This window comes from Lepisosteus oculatus, chromosome 24, assembly GCF_040954835.1.
Source record: "Lepisosteus oculatus isolate fLepOcu1 chromosome 24, fLepOcu1.hap2, whole genome shotgun sequence".
Lineage (NCBI taxonomy): Eukaryota > Metazoa > Chordata > Actinopteri > Semionotiformes > Lepisosteidae > Lepisosteus > Lepisosteus oculatus.
In genome coordinates, this window is record NC_090719.1 from 4654854 (window position 1) to 4675191 (window position 20338).

The 20338-nt window shown below is 39.1% G+C and overlaps 1 protein-coding gene across 4 annotated transcripts in view; it reads right to left on the bottom strand.

Annotated features, from left to right (window-relative positions):
• Window positions 1-356: 356 nt before the first annotated feature.
• The window catches only part of LOC102685690 (collagen alpha-1(XXVII) chain B), a 155604-nt gene continuing 135622 nt past the window's right edge, over window positions 357-20338 (bottom strand). For 3 of the 4 annotated variants that reach the window (XM_015366773.2, XM_015366775.2, XM_015366776.2), the window contains exons 42-61: window positions 20127-20183; window positions 19975-20028; window positions 18440-18493; window positions 17790-17843; window positions 16747-16800; window positions 15804-15911; window positions 14564-14671; window positions 13647-13754; window positions 13199-13252; window positions 10700-10762; window positions 8986-9039; window positions 8655-8690; window positions 8189-8206; window positions 7726-7761; window positions 6285-6311; window positions 6035-6100; window positions 4803-4971; window positions 4527-4636; window positions 3543-3761; window positions 357-2430 (exon numbers count right to left, since the gene is read on the bottom strand). In XM_015366773.2, coding sequence (XP_015222259.2) covers window positions 2284-2430; window positions 3543-3761; window positions 4527-4636; window positions 4803-4971; window positions 6035-6100; window positions 6285-6311; window positions 7726-7761; window positions 8189-8206; window positions 8655-8690; window positions 8986-9039; window positions 10700-10762; window positions 13199-13252; window positions 13647-13754; window positions 14564-14671; window positions 15804-15911; window positions 16747-16800; window positions 17790-17843; window positions 18440-18493; window positions 19975-20028; window positions 20127-20183 — 1596 coding nt within the window. In that variant the 3' untranslated portion in view covers window positions 357-2283. The remainder of the gene's footprint in view (window positions 2431-3542; window positions 3762-4526; window positions 4637-4802; window positions 4972-6034; window positions 6101-6284; window positions 6312-7725; window positions 7762-8188; window positions 8207-8654; window positions 8691-8985; window positions 9040-10699; window positions 10763-13198; window positions 13253-13646; window positions 13755-14563; window positions 14672-15803; window positions 15912-16746; window positions 16801-17789; window positions 17844-18439; window positions 18494-19974; window positions 20029-20126; window positions 20184-20338) is intronic. The other variant, XM_015366777.2, reaches the window with a different exon arrangement.

Consider the following 20338-nt stretch of genomic DNA (forward strand, 5'->3'; position numbering starts at 1 on the left):
AGCCGTGTATAAGCAGTGATTAACCAGTGTCTTTGCCTAGTTGTTGCTGAATAATCCAGGTCTCATTTGCAATAAGGCATGTGCCCACTTGTCAACTACTACTGACTTAATACCAAAGAAAAAGGGTCCAGCTGCTCAGAGTAGTTTTATCTGTATCAGCAATCTTGCCCTTTAGTTTTAAAAGGTTCATAAAGGTAAAACCTAGAGAGAAGGGTTTCGGAGTCTATAAGCAAATGTTAGATCCACATGATATAGCACAGGAAATTAGACACTTTTCTCCCCAAGTAGACAATATGACCCCAGCTAAAGCATTTTGCTACTTGTTCATGAAATGAATTTTAAACATTAAAGCCCAGTTCATTTGCCTAAGTTTCAAATATTTATTGAACATCTGAACATTGTTAATGCAAGACAATGGAAAGTATTGAAATGATGTATGGAATGGAAACAATAGAGCTACAGAAAGTAATGCAGGTAGATCATAGATGAGCACTGTAACTTCCTGCAAAAAGGTAATGTTGCCTATTTTTTGTTTTTGTCCTGATATGTCAGATACAGACGTGGAAGTAAAACAAAATGCAAAAAAAAAAAAAATGAACTGCCTACCAGGTGTGTTTAAATGTGAGGTATCTGCAATCTTTGTCTTTACTCTAAACATCTGAAATGGAGCAAAAGGCATAGAACGTTCACATATTCTTCATTTTTTCTTTACAAATAAATCCATGATAAGTGAAAAAGCATAGAACACAGTCCCAGTACAGTACAGTTGTGATTATCATGTAGAAAAAAACAAAACAAAAACACTGCAATAAATTTTTCCTCTGGAGTACCAAATTTACACATAAAATAGCATAATTAAACCTTCTATTAACGCCAAGACCAGTTGGGAAACTGATACATAAAAGTCTTGAGAAACAAAATACAATTCTGAACTATTCCCTAAACAAAAGAGAACCTTACTAGGTCAACATAACCACGTTTTCAAAACATTTTAAATAACATTAAATTAGCAGGTAGGATCCACTGTATACAAAAAAGCTTGCACAATTATACACATTTTATTTGTTTTCAACAACAACCAAGCTTACTATTAAAACTAAATCTTCTAAGTTTTTTTTAAGATATTAATTACAGCTATGGGGGGTTTTGTACAAAAGAGCTGAAAATATTTTGTTATAAAAAAAAGACTGCTTGTAAAATTGCTTTGCTGAGCCCTATGAATAACAACTGGCAGCACGAAAGATAAATTCAAATCTTTTTTTCCTCTTTTTTAATTTATATAAAAATATTCCCATAAAAAAGTATCGTATGCTCTTAAATTAAAGGCATTTCTCTTGCTAAATAGTGTGAAAAAAAGTTGGCTTAAACCAAAGAACCACAAAAGCCGTTTTTTTCCTATAAAGGGAAAGTAGAGCACCAATTTTTTGTTTTTAAAGATTTTTCCCGAGCACCATATATTGAGAGATGGGAGGTAGACAGAATATCAGAAAGCCCCTTCAGGAGTTACTTCCAATAACTAATCTTATATCAGGAATTTTAATGTGTACAAAACTATAATGATACTGGGTAACTTGACTTGTTCTGCAGCCTTGGGAGTTTAGGCCCACTAGTGTGCAGTTTAGCCGTTGCTGGAATATTGACCCCTATCAAGTAAATAGTTTAAAACTGGTCTGTACACTTCGATGGTCCCAAAGTTGAAATTAATTCAGCACCCCTGAATTGCCTAAAAGTTAAGTAATGCACAAACAAAAGATGGAAAAAAAAATGCTTTTCCTCTTCTATTGCACTTGAAGTGATTTGTTAACATAAGATATATATTTATATATATATTTATACTTTTTAAACAAAAATATGAAGTAGAACCTCAAATCTGAGGGGGAGGGGGGAGAACTGAAACATATATGGAAAGAATAAGTTACAAAATTGTCCCAGAAATATTCTTTGGCTGAGTTTGAGACTGATATTCAAAATTTGCCAACAGAAACATTCCTGAAAGGCACAAAGAGCTTATCTATTGAAGTTTTCACTTGTCCGACAACACATTGTGATTCATGTCGTTCTTGACTTGTTCCTTCTTTCCTGACCTCTTTGCAGCTTCTGCAGTCCATACGTTCTTAACGCGCGTTAAAAACCAGAGTTCAGTATTTATTTTTTTTGTCTGTGAAGACTGTTTGAGGGAAGGTTTGCCATCTGATCTTGAGAGAAAAAAAACAAAAACTCATCTTGTTTAAAAAACTCGAGCTGGGAAGGATCAACAGCGTGGTGCCCGTCAGAGGCACGGCTTTATAGGAAACAGACAGGTCCGACCTCCAGGTGGTAGTGTAATCCAGGTTTCGTGGCTGGCAAATTATAGACATTGACAATGGGAAGTAGGTTTGGGTCTTGAGTATGAAATACAAAATGTGTTTGATGCCATCGGCCATCTTGTATCTGAAAAGGAAGATGGTTACATCATAAAGAAAAGTCCAAGACTCTCTACATCCCTTCTTATGTAAGAGATTCTGTAAAAGAGGAGTAAACCTGGTAGAAATCCAGAATTAAAAGGAAAATAAGGCAGGCTGGTTATCTCAGTCTTTTTTATGGGAACAACAGATTGATAACCAACATGGGGAATGTTCGAATAAAAATACATCCTTCTGCTTTTCACGACAGCTATTGATTACAGATGCACTCCATGTTTGTCTTTTATCCCCTGCTGGTGTGGTTTCTAGTATTAATCTGATCAATCGTACTTGAAGGACCAAAATCAAAAGGGCTTATGACATGCTAGTCCTACACCTATATACATGCCAGCTGTGTGCACCGAAATGAAATCTTGTAGGGCAGTGTTTCTCAAACTTTTTCCATATAAAAGATATTAATATACAGTATTATATAATGCCCTCCTCCCCATGTCACTGGCATCAGTCCCCAGTCCTGTAATTGAACAGGTAACGGGTTTATTCCATGCTGAAATGAAAGGAAACACAACATTTCATTAGGTTGAGCTCACACCTGAAGAAGGCTCCACAGCCTGTTTCCTTTCTTTTCAGCGGGGAATAAACCCGTTACCTGTTCCTTTGCAGCCTACGCATGCTGACGCAGCTCCCTTATAAAACTACATATCCTGTAATTGATGACCATCAAACAGCGTTTCTCGGTCGTGTTCAGATGCTCAGTTTTTGTATTTGGGAACCGTGACACACTTACCTCCCATCACACACGATTCTCACATGTTAGAGCGTGGCCTGTCAGGCATAGAGCCAAACGTGCAACACGACACTTTGGTTACTCCATAAAACTAATATACAGTAGGAAGTATAAATGAAAAATTGAAATATTTCTCTCATACTGTACATGAAAATGCCTGGGATGACACCAAGAAATACTGATATAGGGAATGCTATGAAGAAATGTTGCTAAAAGGTCACTTTTAATAGCATATTTTGTGAGCACTCTGCAACAACACCTAGTCTGTATTTGCATAGGTGTACACTCCATGGGGTACACTCCATACACTCTGTAGCGAAAGCTTATCGCATCTGGGAGAGAGAATTCCATACCCGACAATCATCCTGGATGACATCTGGAACCACCGGTCCTCCAGCCTTGATCATCTGTCCGTTCCAAGCTTTGAATGCCACGGCATTCATGGAAGGTTGGTCCGATTTGCTCTCTCTCCAGACTGAAACGTTCAGACAGTGGATTATGATGTGCTGGACGGCTTCAGAACTCAGGAGGTGGAGAAAATTCATTTGGACACGGCCAACTCCAATCTCCAGCTATGGAATAATGAGAGAAAAACAGGTTGGGTATATTTGCGAGATATTATAATGAAAAGGCATTACATTTCTTTCCATGAACTTTGAGATTTTAAGGGAGAATATATTTCCCCAACGTGTAGAAAAATGGTTTGCGTCAGTGTAAAATTGGCCAGATGATGAAGTGAATAATAGGAGGTTTAGGCCCCGATAAATTTACAGCTTTGAGCCACTGGCCCATCGCAAATTCCAAACCCAGACTTTCCTGGTGGGATCACCTTGTGTCGAAAATCAAGAAGCCCCTAAGAAGGAGAAAGATGTTACTAAGAATTTTAATTTCATTGAAAATTCAGATTGAAGAAATCAATACATGTATTGGTGTGTACATATTAAATAAGGAAACCAGGAGTCCTCTGTTCTTTACACAATGTATTGTACAGTACAAAGTCAAAGTTATGCACTCGGAGGCAAGTGTAGTAAAAACTCTTTAAGAGAGCAACTCTTTCTGAGCCAGACAGTGTCAGCTGGCTGACTAGGCCCAAATTTCACAAAAAAACATCCCCATTTAACAACCTGATGTTATTTTCCAGTAACTTGGTGGCTTTTAAAAGAGGTTTTTTTCCTTATGACCAAACCAGTTTCAAGTACTTGGCCTGTAGATTATGAGAGTGGGTCGATGTATTGATTTAATTTGGACCCAGAAATCGAAAGGAAGCCAGCATTTCGATAAGGCAATGCTATCGTTCCTGTCACATGAAGAAAAACAATGATTTCCGATTTGGATACCTTGGAGACAGAAACTGGTTTAAGGCAGGTTTGCCCTCCATTTGTGAAGTTGCAGGTCACCTCAATCGTGTCTGAAGCACAGCCAAGGTTCGGGTCAATCCAATAAGTGCCTGGAAGTTACACAAAAATGTGTTCAGAACAAAAAGTAAAGTCCATCCCTCATTTTGTTTCAACGGTGCCATCTTGTGGTCAAATCTAGTCATTAATTTTCTTCATTCTTCGGTTACCGTAGCAGGCTGTCAGGAATTAATACACAAACACAAAGTGAGGCCTCACCATCATTCATCCTCTGTTCACAATCTTTAAGGTCTCGGCAAATGCGGGCAGGATTGTCATGGGTTCCCAGTGGGTTTTTGATGCTCTGAATCAGGTTACTGAGGTAGTGAAGGGTCTTAAAGATCTCTGTTCCCTGGTCCAGCATAGGCAAGTCTAAACCTTGATAGTTCTGAAAAACAAAAGTTAGTCTTTTTAACTAGTTGGCTCTGAATAAAGCAGCATTAGCACAAATCACAAAGACAAAGCAGGATGTAGTCAATTAGCTGATCCTCTAAGAGGAAGCTTGTTATATACAGAAATTGTGGTTTAACTAGTCTCAGATGTGGACAGATGTTTAATCTCAGCTTCAGTAATAAAAATGTATAAATGATGGATAAGGGTCATATAAAATGTAATTATAAGTGCCCTGACAATAAGAAGGGGAGCAGATTTCCCTATTATGTGTCCCTTGAATGCTCTAGTTTCACAACTAACACCTTACTCGTACTACCATTTACATTGCTAGTAGCTTCTGATTCCAGCTTCACCTTATTTTGAAATGTCTGTAGAGAGCTATTTAACTATAATCACAATTGTGTACGTGTTGACAAAGTAGGGTAGATTAATCCTTTAAGAAAAGGTTGTTCTCCAAAAAACAGAGAAAACCATAGGAGGAAATTCATTATCTTCTCCCCAATAACCACAGGCACATAAAAATACCAATACCAACATTAAGATTTATGGGATTCTAAACAGTGTTATGGAAATATCGCCATGATTTTTTAAAAATAATTTATTTAAATTTCAGTGCCACATTATTGCAGACAAAAACGTTGAACAGAAGTATTGTTTTGTATTTGAAACTAAGTTTGCAAGCAAAAGCTCTCCCAGAAAGTTGCTATGAGCACTGCAGTATGATAGATTTAAGCAAAATTGTTCAAAAATGTTTTGTAAAATGAGAACTCCTTAAAGAGATTAAATGGTTTCTTGAGTTTTGAAATCACCCCTTATTCTTTTTATAACCTCTCAATTTCAAATTCCTGGCTCACTAAATTGATTTGCAGGCCACGATTGACAGTTATCAATCTTTTTTCTTTATAGATTACTAATACATGTTTCTTCACAGCTGCATAAGTACAGTATGTGCTTAAGACCCATTTTTTTGCAAAAATATTTCTGCGTAATACAGCACCCTGGGAATAGACATATATATACACACGTTTTATACAGATGCTAATGAAAAATTAACATACCTCTGTCCTGAGTGCAGTGTTTGAGTCAATAAAAACTTGTAAAGCAGCACCAAGAGCTTCATTTTTCTAAACAAAAATATATATATAATTTTTAAAAGATGGATATGAACGTTTATCTAACTTAATGTTAAGTGGGTTTATCCTAAATTAGTTTTATTGTTTTGTAAACATAACGAAATGGCTTGTGACAGGGCCCAAAAGTTAAAAGCACTTGAAAATGGTAATATATGAGAAATTAAAGCCAACTTACGAGTGACAGGGGAAGACCTGGGGGACCCTAAAATAAAGAAAAACAAAATTACGTATTGCCATTCCTGCATCCCCATAGTAGATGAAATGGATTGTTGAATGTATTGTAATCGTGATGATGGATGATCACTGCATCAAATTGAATTTTTCAGCTAGCTGCGAAAAGCTACAAAGCACTCTAGTCTCCACACACCTTAAATTAAAAAAATAGAAAAAGCTCTTAAACTCTTCTACAGTGCTTCGGGTGATTTGGGTTATATGTCCATGTTTGGACAGATCTGTAAAATGACTTTTTCTTGTCAGTAACGTTCCATTTCTGGTGATTAAATACTGCTTTCACTCTTGTACACACATTTTTAATTGTTTTTTTCCCCCAGAGGTTAAGGCCACTGGGAGTATTTGGGTATGTGGGCATGTGTGAAAAATGTACTAATGTTTTTAAAACAACTGCAAATAATTATCTGTTTTATGGAACCTATTTACCACTTATGTAGAGTAGTGAATAGGGCAGTTGGAAGGTGTGCAATACTGGTGCCCCTCAAGGGTGTGTACAGTCTTAGCAAAGACGGTAGAATGTCCTGATGTACTGTGTTGAGGTTGACAGGATTGCTCCGGTCCCCCCAGCTGCACTGTGTGTGGGAGTAACCCTGCAATAGACACTTATCTGCCCACATATCACTTATCATTTATCTGTCCACTATAATTTTTCATAATAATACTAATAATTGCTTATACTTATATAGCGCTTTTCTGGACACTCCACTCAAAGCACTTTACAGGTAATGGGGAATCCCACTACCACCACCAATGTGCAGCCCCACCTGGATGATGTGACAGCAGCCACAGTGCACCAGAACGCTCCCCACACACCAGCTCTCAGTGGGGAGGAGAGCAGAGTGATGGAGCCAATTCAGAGATGGGGATTATAAGGAGGCCATGATTGGTTAAAGGCCAATGGGAAATTTGGCCAGGATGCTGGGTTTTACGTCTCATCCGAAGGACGGCGCCTTTGTACAGTATAGTGTCCCCGTCATTATACTGGAGCATTAGGACCCACACAGACCGCAGGGTGAGCGCCCCCTGCTGGCCTCACTAACACCTCTTCCAGCAGCCACCTTAGTTTTTCCCAGGAATCTCTCATCCAGGTACTGACCAGGCTCATACCTGCTGAGCTTCAGTAGGCTGCCAGCTGGGAGTTGGAGGATGATGTGGCTGCTGGCTAAACTGGGATAAGCATCAGCCAAAAAAGCTTCTCAGTTCAGGTACATGCTTATTTGTTTATAAGAGGAAACTGTAAAGGTGATCTAACCACCTTTTTCAACTGACATAATGAATTATGCAGTTAATACAATAATATTACCATACAATCATTGGTAAAACAACAAGTCAAAGCAATTCCACGTTCTTTAGATACAAGTTGAAACAAAAATGCTTTTACTTACTGGTGGTCCTGGGGGCCCATGTGGACCTGGTGGGCCCTGAAACAGTGAAAAAAAGACGGCATGTTTATTTCATTAATGGCAATCATCTTGCTATGGCATTAAAAGTATAAGCTCAGATCAAAAGGAAGATCTCTTCATTGTTCTCTAGCAAGCTGCTTAGTGTTTTGTTGGCAGCGGCCTACATCTGTAAATATGTGTATTGACATTTTAGAGATTCCTAAACTGCTGACGCTTTGATTAATACAATAGATGGTAAAGAATACAAGATGTGTTAAAGGACCAAAGTAACCTTTTTGTGTGCTTGCATGCTTTAAATCTTTTTGTTAAACCTCTAGGCAACACAATTTGAAGAACAATGCAATAGGGAATCTGACCAATGTTTCTTCCAATGTGAGCGGGCAACCTTTCAAATATTTTTATTTCCTCCTAAATTTTTTAAAGATGGTATCTTAAAAATACTCACTCTTGGTCCTTGTACCCCCTGTTTAACAGAAACAGAAGACAAAAAATCAGGTTCAAGATAAACTTTTCAGTCTACAGTTAAGTAACGTTACAACGTTTTTGCTCCAAATACAAAATGCTCTCCACCTCTTCAACCTCCAGATAAAATCCAGCTAAGATTCCAAAATACAACATCCAAAAACTTGTTTTAATGTGCTCTTTTATATACTTTTAATATTATGTACTCTATCCCTAAGGATATGAGAGAGTCACCTTCCCTAAGCTCTTTCTTTAGAAAAGCCTTTACTAAAATGGTTCTGTTTTTTACCCCCTTTGCTCGTACTATATTCAGTACCCCCATCTACCATGTCCTCTCATTGTGTATTTCTTTTATCATTCTGTAAAGCACTTTAAGAAGCCACCCTTAAAGGCGCCACATACAAAGTTTTTTATCATTACATTTTGCATCCCAATAACCTAATGCTTACTGTTTCCCCTCGATTTCCCTTGTCTCCTTTAGGTCCCTGAAAGGAAAAAGGAATACGTATGAGATTTCAAAGCGGAGTAAGTGGGACAAAATGCATCTGTGTCTAGGAGGATTTCTAGATTATCTTGTCAATGGATCTTGTGGTGAATAGTCAGTGGGGAGCTGGCATGTTACTGCGGGGAGGAGAGAAAATTTAACTATGTATTTCTTCATTTTCGTGAACTTCAGTGATACGAAGGACATTGGAGACCTTTAAGTTTCTAATGTTAAAAGGTCTGTAACAGAATAGCCATTGACAGGCTGTTACATGGAAAAGCATGTAAAATACTTACTGGATTCCCAGTGGGCCCTATTATTCCGAATGGACCAATGACACCTTCCTTTCCCTGACATAAAAAAAAAGACAAGCATGAAGGCCTGTGATGAATTTGTGTTACTTTCACTGTACAAAGATATTAGAACTAATTTTTATTCTTTCAGTTTCAGCAGCCATATCGCCCTGCAACTCTCTCACTAAAGGCCGGCAGGTGTGGCCTGGCCAGTACCTGGATGGGAGACCTCTTGGGAAAGCTGAGGCTGGGTGTTAGTGGGGCCAGCAGGGGGCGCTCACCCTGCAGTCTGTGTAGATCTTAATGTTCCAGTATAGTGACAGGGACACTATAGTGTAAAAAAGTGCTGACCTTCGGATAAGATGGAAATCCCAGGACGTTTCTCAAAAAGAATAGGGGTGTTACCCAGGCGTCCTGGCCAAATTTCCTATTAGCCTTTACCAATCATGGCCTCCTACTAATCCCTGTCTATGAACTGGCTTCAACACTCTGTTCTCCTCCCCACTGATAGCTGGAGTGTGAGGAGTGCACCGGCGCAATCTGGCTGTTGTCGTATCATCCAGGTGGGGCTGCACATTGGTGGTGGTAGTGGGATTCCCCATTACCTGTAAGGTGCTTTGAATGGAGTGACCAGAAAAGTGCTATATAAGTGTAGGAATCTTTCCTTTTTGTACCCCCGTAATTTAGAATAGCCAGTTATCAATCAGCCTCGGTATACTGACCAGAAACAATGTACCTGGACGAGTGGGATTAATTCTTAACAATTAATTGCATTTACAGAACACGTTTTATCGCGGAGCGCTCGGATTGTAAGAGGAGGAATTTCAAACACCACTTATAGTGCAACATCCTCCTCTGGGACACGTGTGGTCATTATTCTGAATCAGTAACTCCTCATATATAATATACTGTAGAACGAGGAAAGAAAAAATTGCTTCACCAATTGAATTAAGGGGGAAATTTAGGAAGACCAGATTGTACAAGTACAGTACAAAGCAGAACATTGGAGTAAATACCCTTACTCTTACAAAGAGACTCTTAATGACTTTATTTGACTCAATCAATTGTTCAGTTAATAGTCTCTATTACCCATAAAACGGAGGAGAGAACATTATGTAGAAATTGTGTAAATCAGTGGGGTGCTCAAACTTTATTTATCAGGAGCCCCCCCAGTGATCCTCAATGGTATTCACTGTCCTACACTGACTTAAAAAAATGTGTGTATAATGTCACACTAAAGCATTGTGTTACTTCAATTATAATAATAATTCCTTACACTTATAGAGTGCTTTTCTGGACACTCCACTCAAAGCGCTTTACAGGTAATGGGGAATCCCACAACCACCACCAATGTGCAGCCCCACCTGGATGATGCGACGGCAGCCATGGTGCGCCAGAACGCTCCCCACACTGGCTATCAGTGGGGAGGAGAGCAGAGTAATGAATCCAATTCATAGAGGGGTATTATTAGGAGGCCAATATTGGTAAGGGCCAATGGGAAATTTGGCCCTTTTCCTTATCCCAATTGTGTTAGTGTATTCAAGCCCATGTTTAGAGAAAAACAGGATTTAGATTTATTTAGATTTAGGCCTTGGCCTACTTTCAGGTCTACTTCTTTTAAAGTCCAGATTGAACAGTGCACTCATTGCCTGACGGAAAGCCGCAAGCACACATTTACATAAGTAAACATGGGGGAGAAAGGTCGAAATGAACTTGCCATCAGGCCTTGTGGTCCCTTAGGGCCTTGAATCCCTACTGGTCCAAAGTCTCCTGGAGGCCCCTAGAAAACACAGCTGTAATTGAAGTCAAAGACAATATAACACTTCTCATCCTAAATGCCTCTGGAGAAACTGCAGTATCCTTCGTCCTTTTCTTACCCTGTTCCACAATATTCAAGACATTCACCTACTGAAAATTCTAATCACATAAGGTCGGTTACAAACAACAGGAGGCCACTTGACCCCTCCAGCCCATTTGGTAATATGTAGATAATTGATCCCAGGATCTCTTCCGGTTGTTTCTTGAAAGAAACCTTCCAGTTTTCGGTTTTAAATGCACTTCCATGGAGTTTCAGCTCATGCTCTCGGATTCGTGTTTCACCGTTCACTCTGAAGAAAAGTTGAATTTGTCGATGCCTTTGAGGATTTTGAATCCGCGTGTCAGTTCCCCCTGTAAACCTCTTTGTTCAAGACTGAAACCGTTCAGTTCCTTAGACTGAGAGTGTAGGACTTTCAGGCTCAGGAGTTGCTCTTCTTGGGGCAGACTGCAGAGCAGCAATAGTTTTTTCTATATCATGGTGATCAGAATTGTTCATGATGTTCTACATGAGGCCATACTTGTGTAATATACAATTTTAATGTAACATCCCTTGATTTAACTTCTATGCTTTAAACTATATTCTTCTACATAGCACTATATATAGAATAATATATATATTCCACTATACAAAAGCACTATATAAAAAAAGTTTATTCAATATATTATTTAGCTCATTCATAGTTTCTTCTATCTCAGCATTTCACATTTGTATTTTTAAGTTATGTATTTACCTCCTGCATGAATAACCCCATGCTTGTCTACATTTAATACCATTTGTCAGGTGTTTGCCCAGTCTTGAATTTTACCTAAATCTTTTTCAATTTCATCTGCTACTTCGACAATGTTTAGCCAATTTATGGCATTGATTAAAAACGCAGAGTCATGCCATGTTTACAACGTGCACAGCTCTGATTAATAGGAGGAAATAAAGCTAGCTAAATAACACACTGTCATCTATTTCTGTAATAAGCAGCATACTGTGAGTAAGTGCCTGTATCCCAAGGCACAGCAGGATCTCATACAATTGGCACACAATGGCCAAGACAGATTGAGATAGTTTGTTTTGCTCCAATAAAAAGATCCCTAGTAATATAAAATGCTTACAGCCCTCCACTACCTTCAACCTCTGGCAAAAAGACTTTAAATAAACAAAGAGCCTTCTGTTGACAATATAATTTGTAAAAATGAGAGAGTTGCACAACAGTGACAACATAAGTTTAAAATGGTGAAAAAAAAACTATTCTTGCTTTCATAGAATATTTCCTAAAACAAAACAAAATTCTGGTCTTAAAACCTTAAAAAACTCAGTGTTCCATGACTTGTAACAACTTTCTTGTAACAAAATGTGAATGTTTGACCTGATAGCTGACTGCTTCATCAATATTAGTTGCTGAAGAAGAGTTAGGGCTGTCTTCTGATACAGTAACTACAGTACACAGGGACAACACTGTACCAGGGAAATTCTGTGTTTTTGCAGGCACACTTTGCCTCTCTGCTTCACAGAATAACACTGTTTAGTCCACTGAGGTTTATTTCAGGTGAGATATCTAGACAAACACTAAAAAGACTAGTAGGACTCCTTTTAAGGCCAGTCCTGTTAAATATCCTGGGATTCTTTGATTTATGTCCTGGAGTTCTAGGACACTCATATGAGAACTACTTTTTTGCAGCTTTTTTCCCCACCTGAAAAGGCATTTTTGCTACAAGGTAATGGAAATGATTACTGATTAATTAGTAGCAGCATCATATCAAATGTGTTACTGTTCCTCCATGCAATATCATGGATACCATGACTGTCACTGGTTTGTTTTAATTAAAATGGGAAAATTAAGCAGAAATACAAAAACTTTCCATCCAGGATGATTGACGTCTCTAAATTCCTCCATGTGCTCATGCGTGTGGGAGCGTCCCATCCATGGATTTAGCCACCAAGTGCTTGCTGGGACTGGCTCCTGCTCACTGACCCCAGTGGGAAGGAATCCTGTTTTTTGCTGCTCTTAACTTCTTAACCACAGGCCTCTCAATTTCTATCCGAGGCTTAATTTTAAATTTGCTTTCGGCACTTAAACGGTTAAATGGGAGTTGTTATTGGTATCAACACCGTACTAATTTTTTACAGAACTTCCCTTATTCAGGTGTGTTGCCCGATATGTGACCCGGTAGATCTTTGCCTTTCTCGCTGTCTGCTGATCAGAAATGGATCACCTACCAAGAGATGTTCTGTTGCGAAGAGCTTATTAACTTTTTTATGTGCTGTAGTTGCTGGAAACAGTATCCTTGAAGCAGGACAGATTTGGACTGAACATAAGAACAAATTATACATCTAAATATAATTGCAGAAGGATATGTAATAATCATACTTGTGTGAAATAAATAATCTGAAAATAAAACAATCTACCTTTGGTCCAAACACGCCCATAATGCCTGGAAATCCTGGTTCTCCAGTGTCACCCTGGAAATCAAGAAGATAAAAAGAAAATCAGCACTCTTCACATTACTGTTAAACATAAAGAACCTTAGGAATGTTTTAAGTTTGTACTTCAATATTTGTTTAACAGATTTGGCCCTGTTACATGTTGGCCATTTACACTAATGGGAGTTTTATAATGACGAATAAGGTAAAACACAAAGTCTTTAAAATGCCATTAGCAAATAGTTTTGTGCATAACGTTTGTGCTCGTGTATACTGGGATTTCTCATTCCCACCTCCTAGGAAATGTGACCATTTGCAAGAGTTAAGGGATTTTGCCTTAAAAATGCAAAGTAAATGTCTGTCCAAAACCAATTGCTGTACAGTATATCTGATAGAATCCGTAAAAAGACACCAGCCCTGTGTGTTTCCTTACCGGCTGCCCTTTGGATCCTGGATCTCCCTGTTTCCCTGGCATTCCCATTCCTCCCTTAAATCCTCGCTTTCCGGGGGGACCGGCTTGACCAGGCAAGCCCCTCTCTCCCTAGATGGAGGAAAGAACTCATTTAAAATCGTCATCACCAATCACCTTTGCAACAGACATTTTCTAAACACTATCGGGACACCTTTATCACTACTACCGTGTCACGACAGAAGGCGGAAATTGCAAAGTTCAAAGTCAACCCCCACCTTCCAGAAATGCAGCATCTCGCAGTGACAAAGCCCAAGTATTTTCCGATCACGTAAATATTTTAATATTTCATTGACCTATCAATAACTAATCCCTCCTAAAGGTTTGCATTTATAGCTTTGGCCATTACTGATGCTATGTAGATAAACGTATAAAATGAGGAGGAATGTTCTTGTTAAGGAAGCCAAAAGCTGTCTTTTTGAATGTGGCATATAGGCCTGTACATGGAATTTTGCCTTTTTAAAAAATTCAACATCTCTTCTATTTGCCATTAAGGGGTTAAAAACAGAGAAACGACACACGTCTTGAGGCCAGAGAGAAAGACCAGAAAGAAGAATATGGGTTGCTGGTGACTTTCAGATAGTTTCCCTGGTGTTCAACTTGAAGAGCGACTGTGAATCGTGTTCTCTGGTAAGCGGTAAGCTGAGCTAAGAGCCTTCGAGGGAGACAAAACGGCTTTAACCAACAAGTTGAAGGATGGGCTCTTTCAGACAGAGCGCAGGCTAAAACAGACGCTTGTATGCTTAGGGTCCTGTCTGTGTGGAATCATGAAACCCGATGAACCGATGACTGTTTCTTGGATGTTTTTTCTCATCCCGTCCGCGTGCCATCCAGTTGGGCACCGCGCAGATAACATCCCGCGTTCTCCCTCCTGTCGGTACCTTGAACCCAGGTGAGCCCTGAGCACCAGGGAGGCCCGTCGGACCCACTTTGCCACGATGGCCCACATTCCCAGAGAGGCCGATTTCGCCATCGTCTCCCTGCTCCCCCTGCAGACACAGACAAAGGGCAGAGCGAATGGAGCACCAGCTGGAACGCATATCGAATGACCCGAGCTCCGCCGGCGTTTTCTAGCCACCCGGGCTTGAATCTGATCTCTGCAAGAGAGCTGCTGTTTCTGAAGGTGCATTAGAGCAGCTACACATATATTCCAAGCAGGGCTATTTTGTTGGAGCTTTTGCAGTATTATTGCATTTCAATGTACATTAACAGAATAAATTCAGGTAACTGCCAGGTTTCTTTTTCAGTCCTCCAGTTATATAGTTATATTGTTCAGACAAAGACAAAAGCCGAGGGAAATGCACGAGAGGGGACAGTCGAGGTGCTATTCAGGAAGACCACCAGAGAGAAAAGAACTGTTCCAAAAATGTGAACACCATGAGAGGCCGTAAGCTTTTTCTTTTTTCACAACAGTCACTTAGTGAGAGAAGTCCAAAAACTTTGTGTGTGACTCAGCTGAGTGATTGACTGCAGTGGAAAAAGTGCGGTAAGGTTTTGAAGCGGAGCACACAGTATGTATTTTTACTGGAGGAGTGATGAACCCCACAACCAGTTGGGTTGGCTCATACAAATGTAGAGAATAAAATGTATACATCCATTATATATTAAGTATCTATAAATGGCATGAGGTATGCATTTTTGCTGCAAGTTTTTGCAGCAAAATATGCACTAGAATGCCAGAAATGCACTACATTTGAATAAATGGCATTGTATTAGCAGTCATACTTGTATTACAAAAACACAAAACACAAAGACTTGAAATAAATAGCCCCTTCTAAATAACTGTTGGAGATGGAGTAATCCGTGAAAAAATGATTAAGTGAACATCAGAATTCTCACTGTATTTTTCTCCATATGAAACCCGTATAAATTGCCGAAGCCAAATTTAAATCTCAGGATCATTCAGCAGGGATTCAGATTTTGATAGGAACATTCCTGACTGCATTCGATATGAGTTGTAGCATTTTGTGATCGGGCCAAACTGAATGTTTGACCGTTTCACGATTTGTTGAAGAATGGGTCCTTTATAATACATTTCAATGTATTGCAGTCACTGTATGTAAAGTTAGGACCGTGTACGGAGACTGCAGGACGATTTGAAGGTTCGGGAAATTCCCTTACCGGCATTCCTTTACTCCCATCCTTGCCTGGGATTCCATCTACACCAGGGACACCCTCTTGACCCTGTCGTCCCACCACACCCCGTGGCCCGGGAGGTCCAATTGGGCCCTGTAACGCAACAGGCAGCAGGATTACCTTTGAGGTGCTTTGTTTTATCTCGAAACCCCACAGAACCTGTCCACTGTAAGGCTTAATAGTACAAGTGGTTCACAGCTGAAATTAGATGGTTTCAACCCGTGAAGCATTTTAGGTGTCAGTGTGTCACAGATTTAATAAACCTCCAATTAAAACTTCAACAACATTTATATCCTTGAAGGGATTGCATTAAACTATGCATTGCAAAAAATGTTAAAACAAACACTTCAAGCTCTCTGGAATATACCTCTGGTAAATAATACACTGCATATGTTTTGATGCAATTTAAATTAAGCATTGACCATCTCTGGGTTTTTGCTGTTTCAAAGTTGTGACTTTGAACACAGTACACCAACTGTACACCTGCCATTTCATGCAACATTTGCAAATGCCTGGCATGAGTTATGTTGCACAAATGCAGAGCAGCACTAATATCTGTATGTGTGATATATGCTCCAAAGCAGGGAATTCCCGGTCCTGGTTCTGAAGATTCTAAAAGTAGCATTTAAATAAGCAATTTCTAAAGGGCTTGAGTTATTTAACTATAATCAATTAAGCAGGTGGTGTTTAATTAAGTATTTTAAAGATCATTTGGAACACAAATCAGAAAATCCTTCAGTCCCTGAGGACTAATGTTCCCTTCATTGAAATGTTACTTGCTTATTTGATCGATTGCTAGGAACGAGTGTTCATAATCTTTAAATATCAGGCTATTTGGGATGGTCTATAAGAATGAATGGACTGAGGCTCTACAGGGTTGAAGAAGCCTGCTCCAGTGAATGGCAAGATGAAAGTCTTTTCCCCTTACTGGCGGGCCTCTGCTTCCAGCTTCTCCCCGGCTCCCTTGTTTTCCTTTCTGGCCCTGAAACAGAAGAGAACAGAAACTGATGTCCCCCCACAACCACAAGGTCCAACGTCAATAAAGCAGTGCAGCTACGCAGAAGGGGTTACGAAGCATTCCTCTTCAGACTCGCACACAACATACAGTAAATCTGCTGAAACAATGAAGGAATTGCTTGCTTGAGTGATGGTGCCTACTCTGAAATCATCCATCAGAAAATCATTAATAGAGACTTGTGTTTTGATGGTATCTCTCAGCTTTCAAAAGCTGCCCTACTGCGTTTCAGATGATCTGGATTAAAGGTATAATCAAAGCGCTAAAATGAAGAGCTGAAAGGATCCTGGCAGGAGAGACGAGTGAAATTTCAAACCGAAATGGAGTCCTGCAGAGTTTTACTCCACTGAAGCAGCCGCCTTCACATCATATAACGGTGCTCGGGATTAACATTCAGAGCAATTAATTTTGAGCAAATTGGCCTGTTCCATCAATGGCAAATTAACTGGGGGTGCAGACAGCAATGACTTTGAGGGAAAGTGAGCAACAGGACAGATTTCCTACACTGAGTTTCTTAGCAGTTTTAGGAGAATAGTGAAGGTTCTCGGGGAAATTAACTGGACAAGAGCATTGCATATTTTAGTTTTTTTAAAGAAACTTAATTCATTACTCTGTATTGCAACAAAACACTTAATAACCTAATTAAAATGTAGTCATTATTTTGATACAATTTATAGGCAGCAGCCCGAGTATGTTCTCCAAAACCTCTTTTTAAGGCTATCTTGGCCGTTTCAAATCTGCCACCGCTGGAAGTCGTTTCAAATAAATTTCGGAACAAACCTCCATTTCACATCAGATCTGAGACACAAGACATTTAAGTACATTTTAGCAAACACTATAAAGGTTGAACTGAACTGTTATGTCGACAACAGGAAGTGAAGTACTACTACAGGTAAAGTTAAAAATGGAGGTTTTTCGGTTTTCATATAGCATCTTTAGAAATCCGCTGTTCATACCTCATAACCCTTAGATCCTTTAGGTCCTGGTTGTCCTGGAGGTCCAGGATTCCCCTTAAGAAATAGAAGAATAAAGGCAATCTTCTGAGTTCAGGAGCTATCAATTTCCCAAAAAAGCAGCTCAGTATTTTAAGCTAGAAGGGCAGCAGTAAGCACTGCAGATTGATGAGGTAATGACAGCATCTACAAAAACCGACCAGGTCCACACAACCTCTTTTTGATTGCTAAGCATCACCTCAACAGAAAATCCATATCTTTCATAGTGGAATAAAATTAAGATGCTTCATTCATTATGTTGCACCTTCAAGAAGATAAGCTAGTTCAGTGTCCCTATACCCAGTGTTTATATCCAGTGTTGATGCTGGAAATGGTGTTAGTGGGGCCAGCAGGGTGTTCACCCTGCTGTCTGTGTGGGTCCTAATGCCACAGTATAGCGATGGGGACACTATACCGTAAAAAGGTGCTGTTCTCTCGGATGAGACATACTGGTGGTGATAGTGGGATTCCTCATTACCTGTAAAGCGCTTTGAGTGGAGTGTCCAGAAAAAAGTGTAAGGAATTACTATTATGACAAATGCCAAAGTAGGAAGTACAGAACATAAGATCAAAGTATAATAGAAGTACAGAATGGAAATAAAGTGTGCACTTACAGGCATCCCAGGGGCTCCAGACTTGCCTCTTTCTCCGTCCAGCCCTTGGTGACCCTGTAAAATGGACATTTTTACAAATATAGCAAAAACAAAATATCTTGTTCTCAAAAAAGGCAACTTTTGTAGCTTTTGAGCTCAGACATTCAAGGTCAGTGGGTCTAAATCATCTTGGAAGAGATGAAAACAAGTTCAGGTTCACACCTTGACTCTCATCTGAAGACCAGTCTGGCAATTATTATATTTCCAATGAACACAGATTTGATCGATTAACAAAAAGCAGAAGGAGTTACTGGAATGCACAATTATGCAACAGTGAACAGCATTTCATTTGAATAAATTCATTTTCTTTCTTTTCTGCTACTTTTAAGTCTAAATGCAGCTTGTGAAACAACATTGCAGTCTAACATGGCTATTAATGGAAACTCCTTACAAACTGCATCATTGAAGATGAAATATATTCTCTTTATTATTATTATTAAAAATAATTTGATGAAGGCACATGGGGGAATTTGGGAGAAAATGCTGTAATGGAATAATAATAATAATAATAATAATAATAATAATAATAATAATAATAATAATATTAGTGAATAAATTGTTGCAGAGGAAACAATAAAAAAGTCAATGCATAACAGGATTTGGCATTGTTAACAGTGTAAGTTAGGCAGGAATACTGAAATTAGATATTGTTCAAGTTATTGGCAGTGGCAGCTTAAAGTGACATACAGTACAGTACGGTGTACCCAAATTTGGTAACTGCTCTTTGGCAGGTTGATTTTGGAAAAAGGACTGCATCTTATGGTTGGTACAGAGAACTGCAATAATTTATGAAGATAGAATGTTTTCCTAATTAAAAATCTGATAAAGTTTAAACCAATTACACATTCATCTAGTATGCAGAGAATCAATCAATAACAACCACAATTAGTGTGACTGGGTGCCCCAATCAAAAAACTCATGACAAAATTTGATAAAATATCAAGTTTCCCAAACCAGCTTTGGAAGCAGTCCTGTGAACAACACCACCACAGTCCAAGATGGGGAGTCCAGATATTTGAACTTACTATTTCACTTGAATAAATAAAACTAGATTTGGTTCAATAGAGGAAATCAAGACTTTGACTTGGAACTTGCAATGAGCACTATCCAACCATTTAGCTAAATATTTATATTCTACATGTTCCAATTTCATTTAAACTACAATTACTCTAACACTTTAGTTTAGGAGCTGCAAATTCCATTTGTAAATTGTTTATTGCCGGCAATATCCAAACACAACACTGAAACAGTGCCAAGAATCTATCAAGAAATTGCTTCTATTAATGATCAATTAGTTTACACTTATGACTAAGCGTATTAATAATAATATTCTTCTCATTTAAAGTACAGATGGTTAATTACCACACCTCCTCAATGTTAACAAATAAGTTTGTTTCCCCTCAGGAAATCACGGGGGCTTTATGGTAACAAGAGGGCAAAGCAAAATGTGGCGGAAATTAACCAGAACAGGTTTTAGATTCATTTTTGGCACTTACTGGATAGCCTGGGTCCCCTGATTCGCCTCTGTCCCCTCTGTCTCCAACAGGACCCTGAACGCACCAGAAAAAAGAAACAATATTTTCATTTCTAAGTCCGGAGCACCAGAAAAAAAAAAATTGTAACGGCATTGCTGTTAAATCAGACTCACTCTGTCTCCTGGAGAACCAGGAGGCCCCTCTGTCTTCCCATCATCCCCCTGTTCCCCCTGTGGAAAGCAAAGCATATTGAGATGAGTGTACATTGTTAAGTATTTCCTGTGTTTTTGCTGGTTTTACATTCACTGTGCAACTCCAGAAGTGCCAGCAAAAGGTCACAACCTTTCTCAAGATAAGTCTCAAACCAGTAAAAGAGGGAGATTCT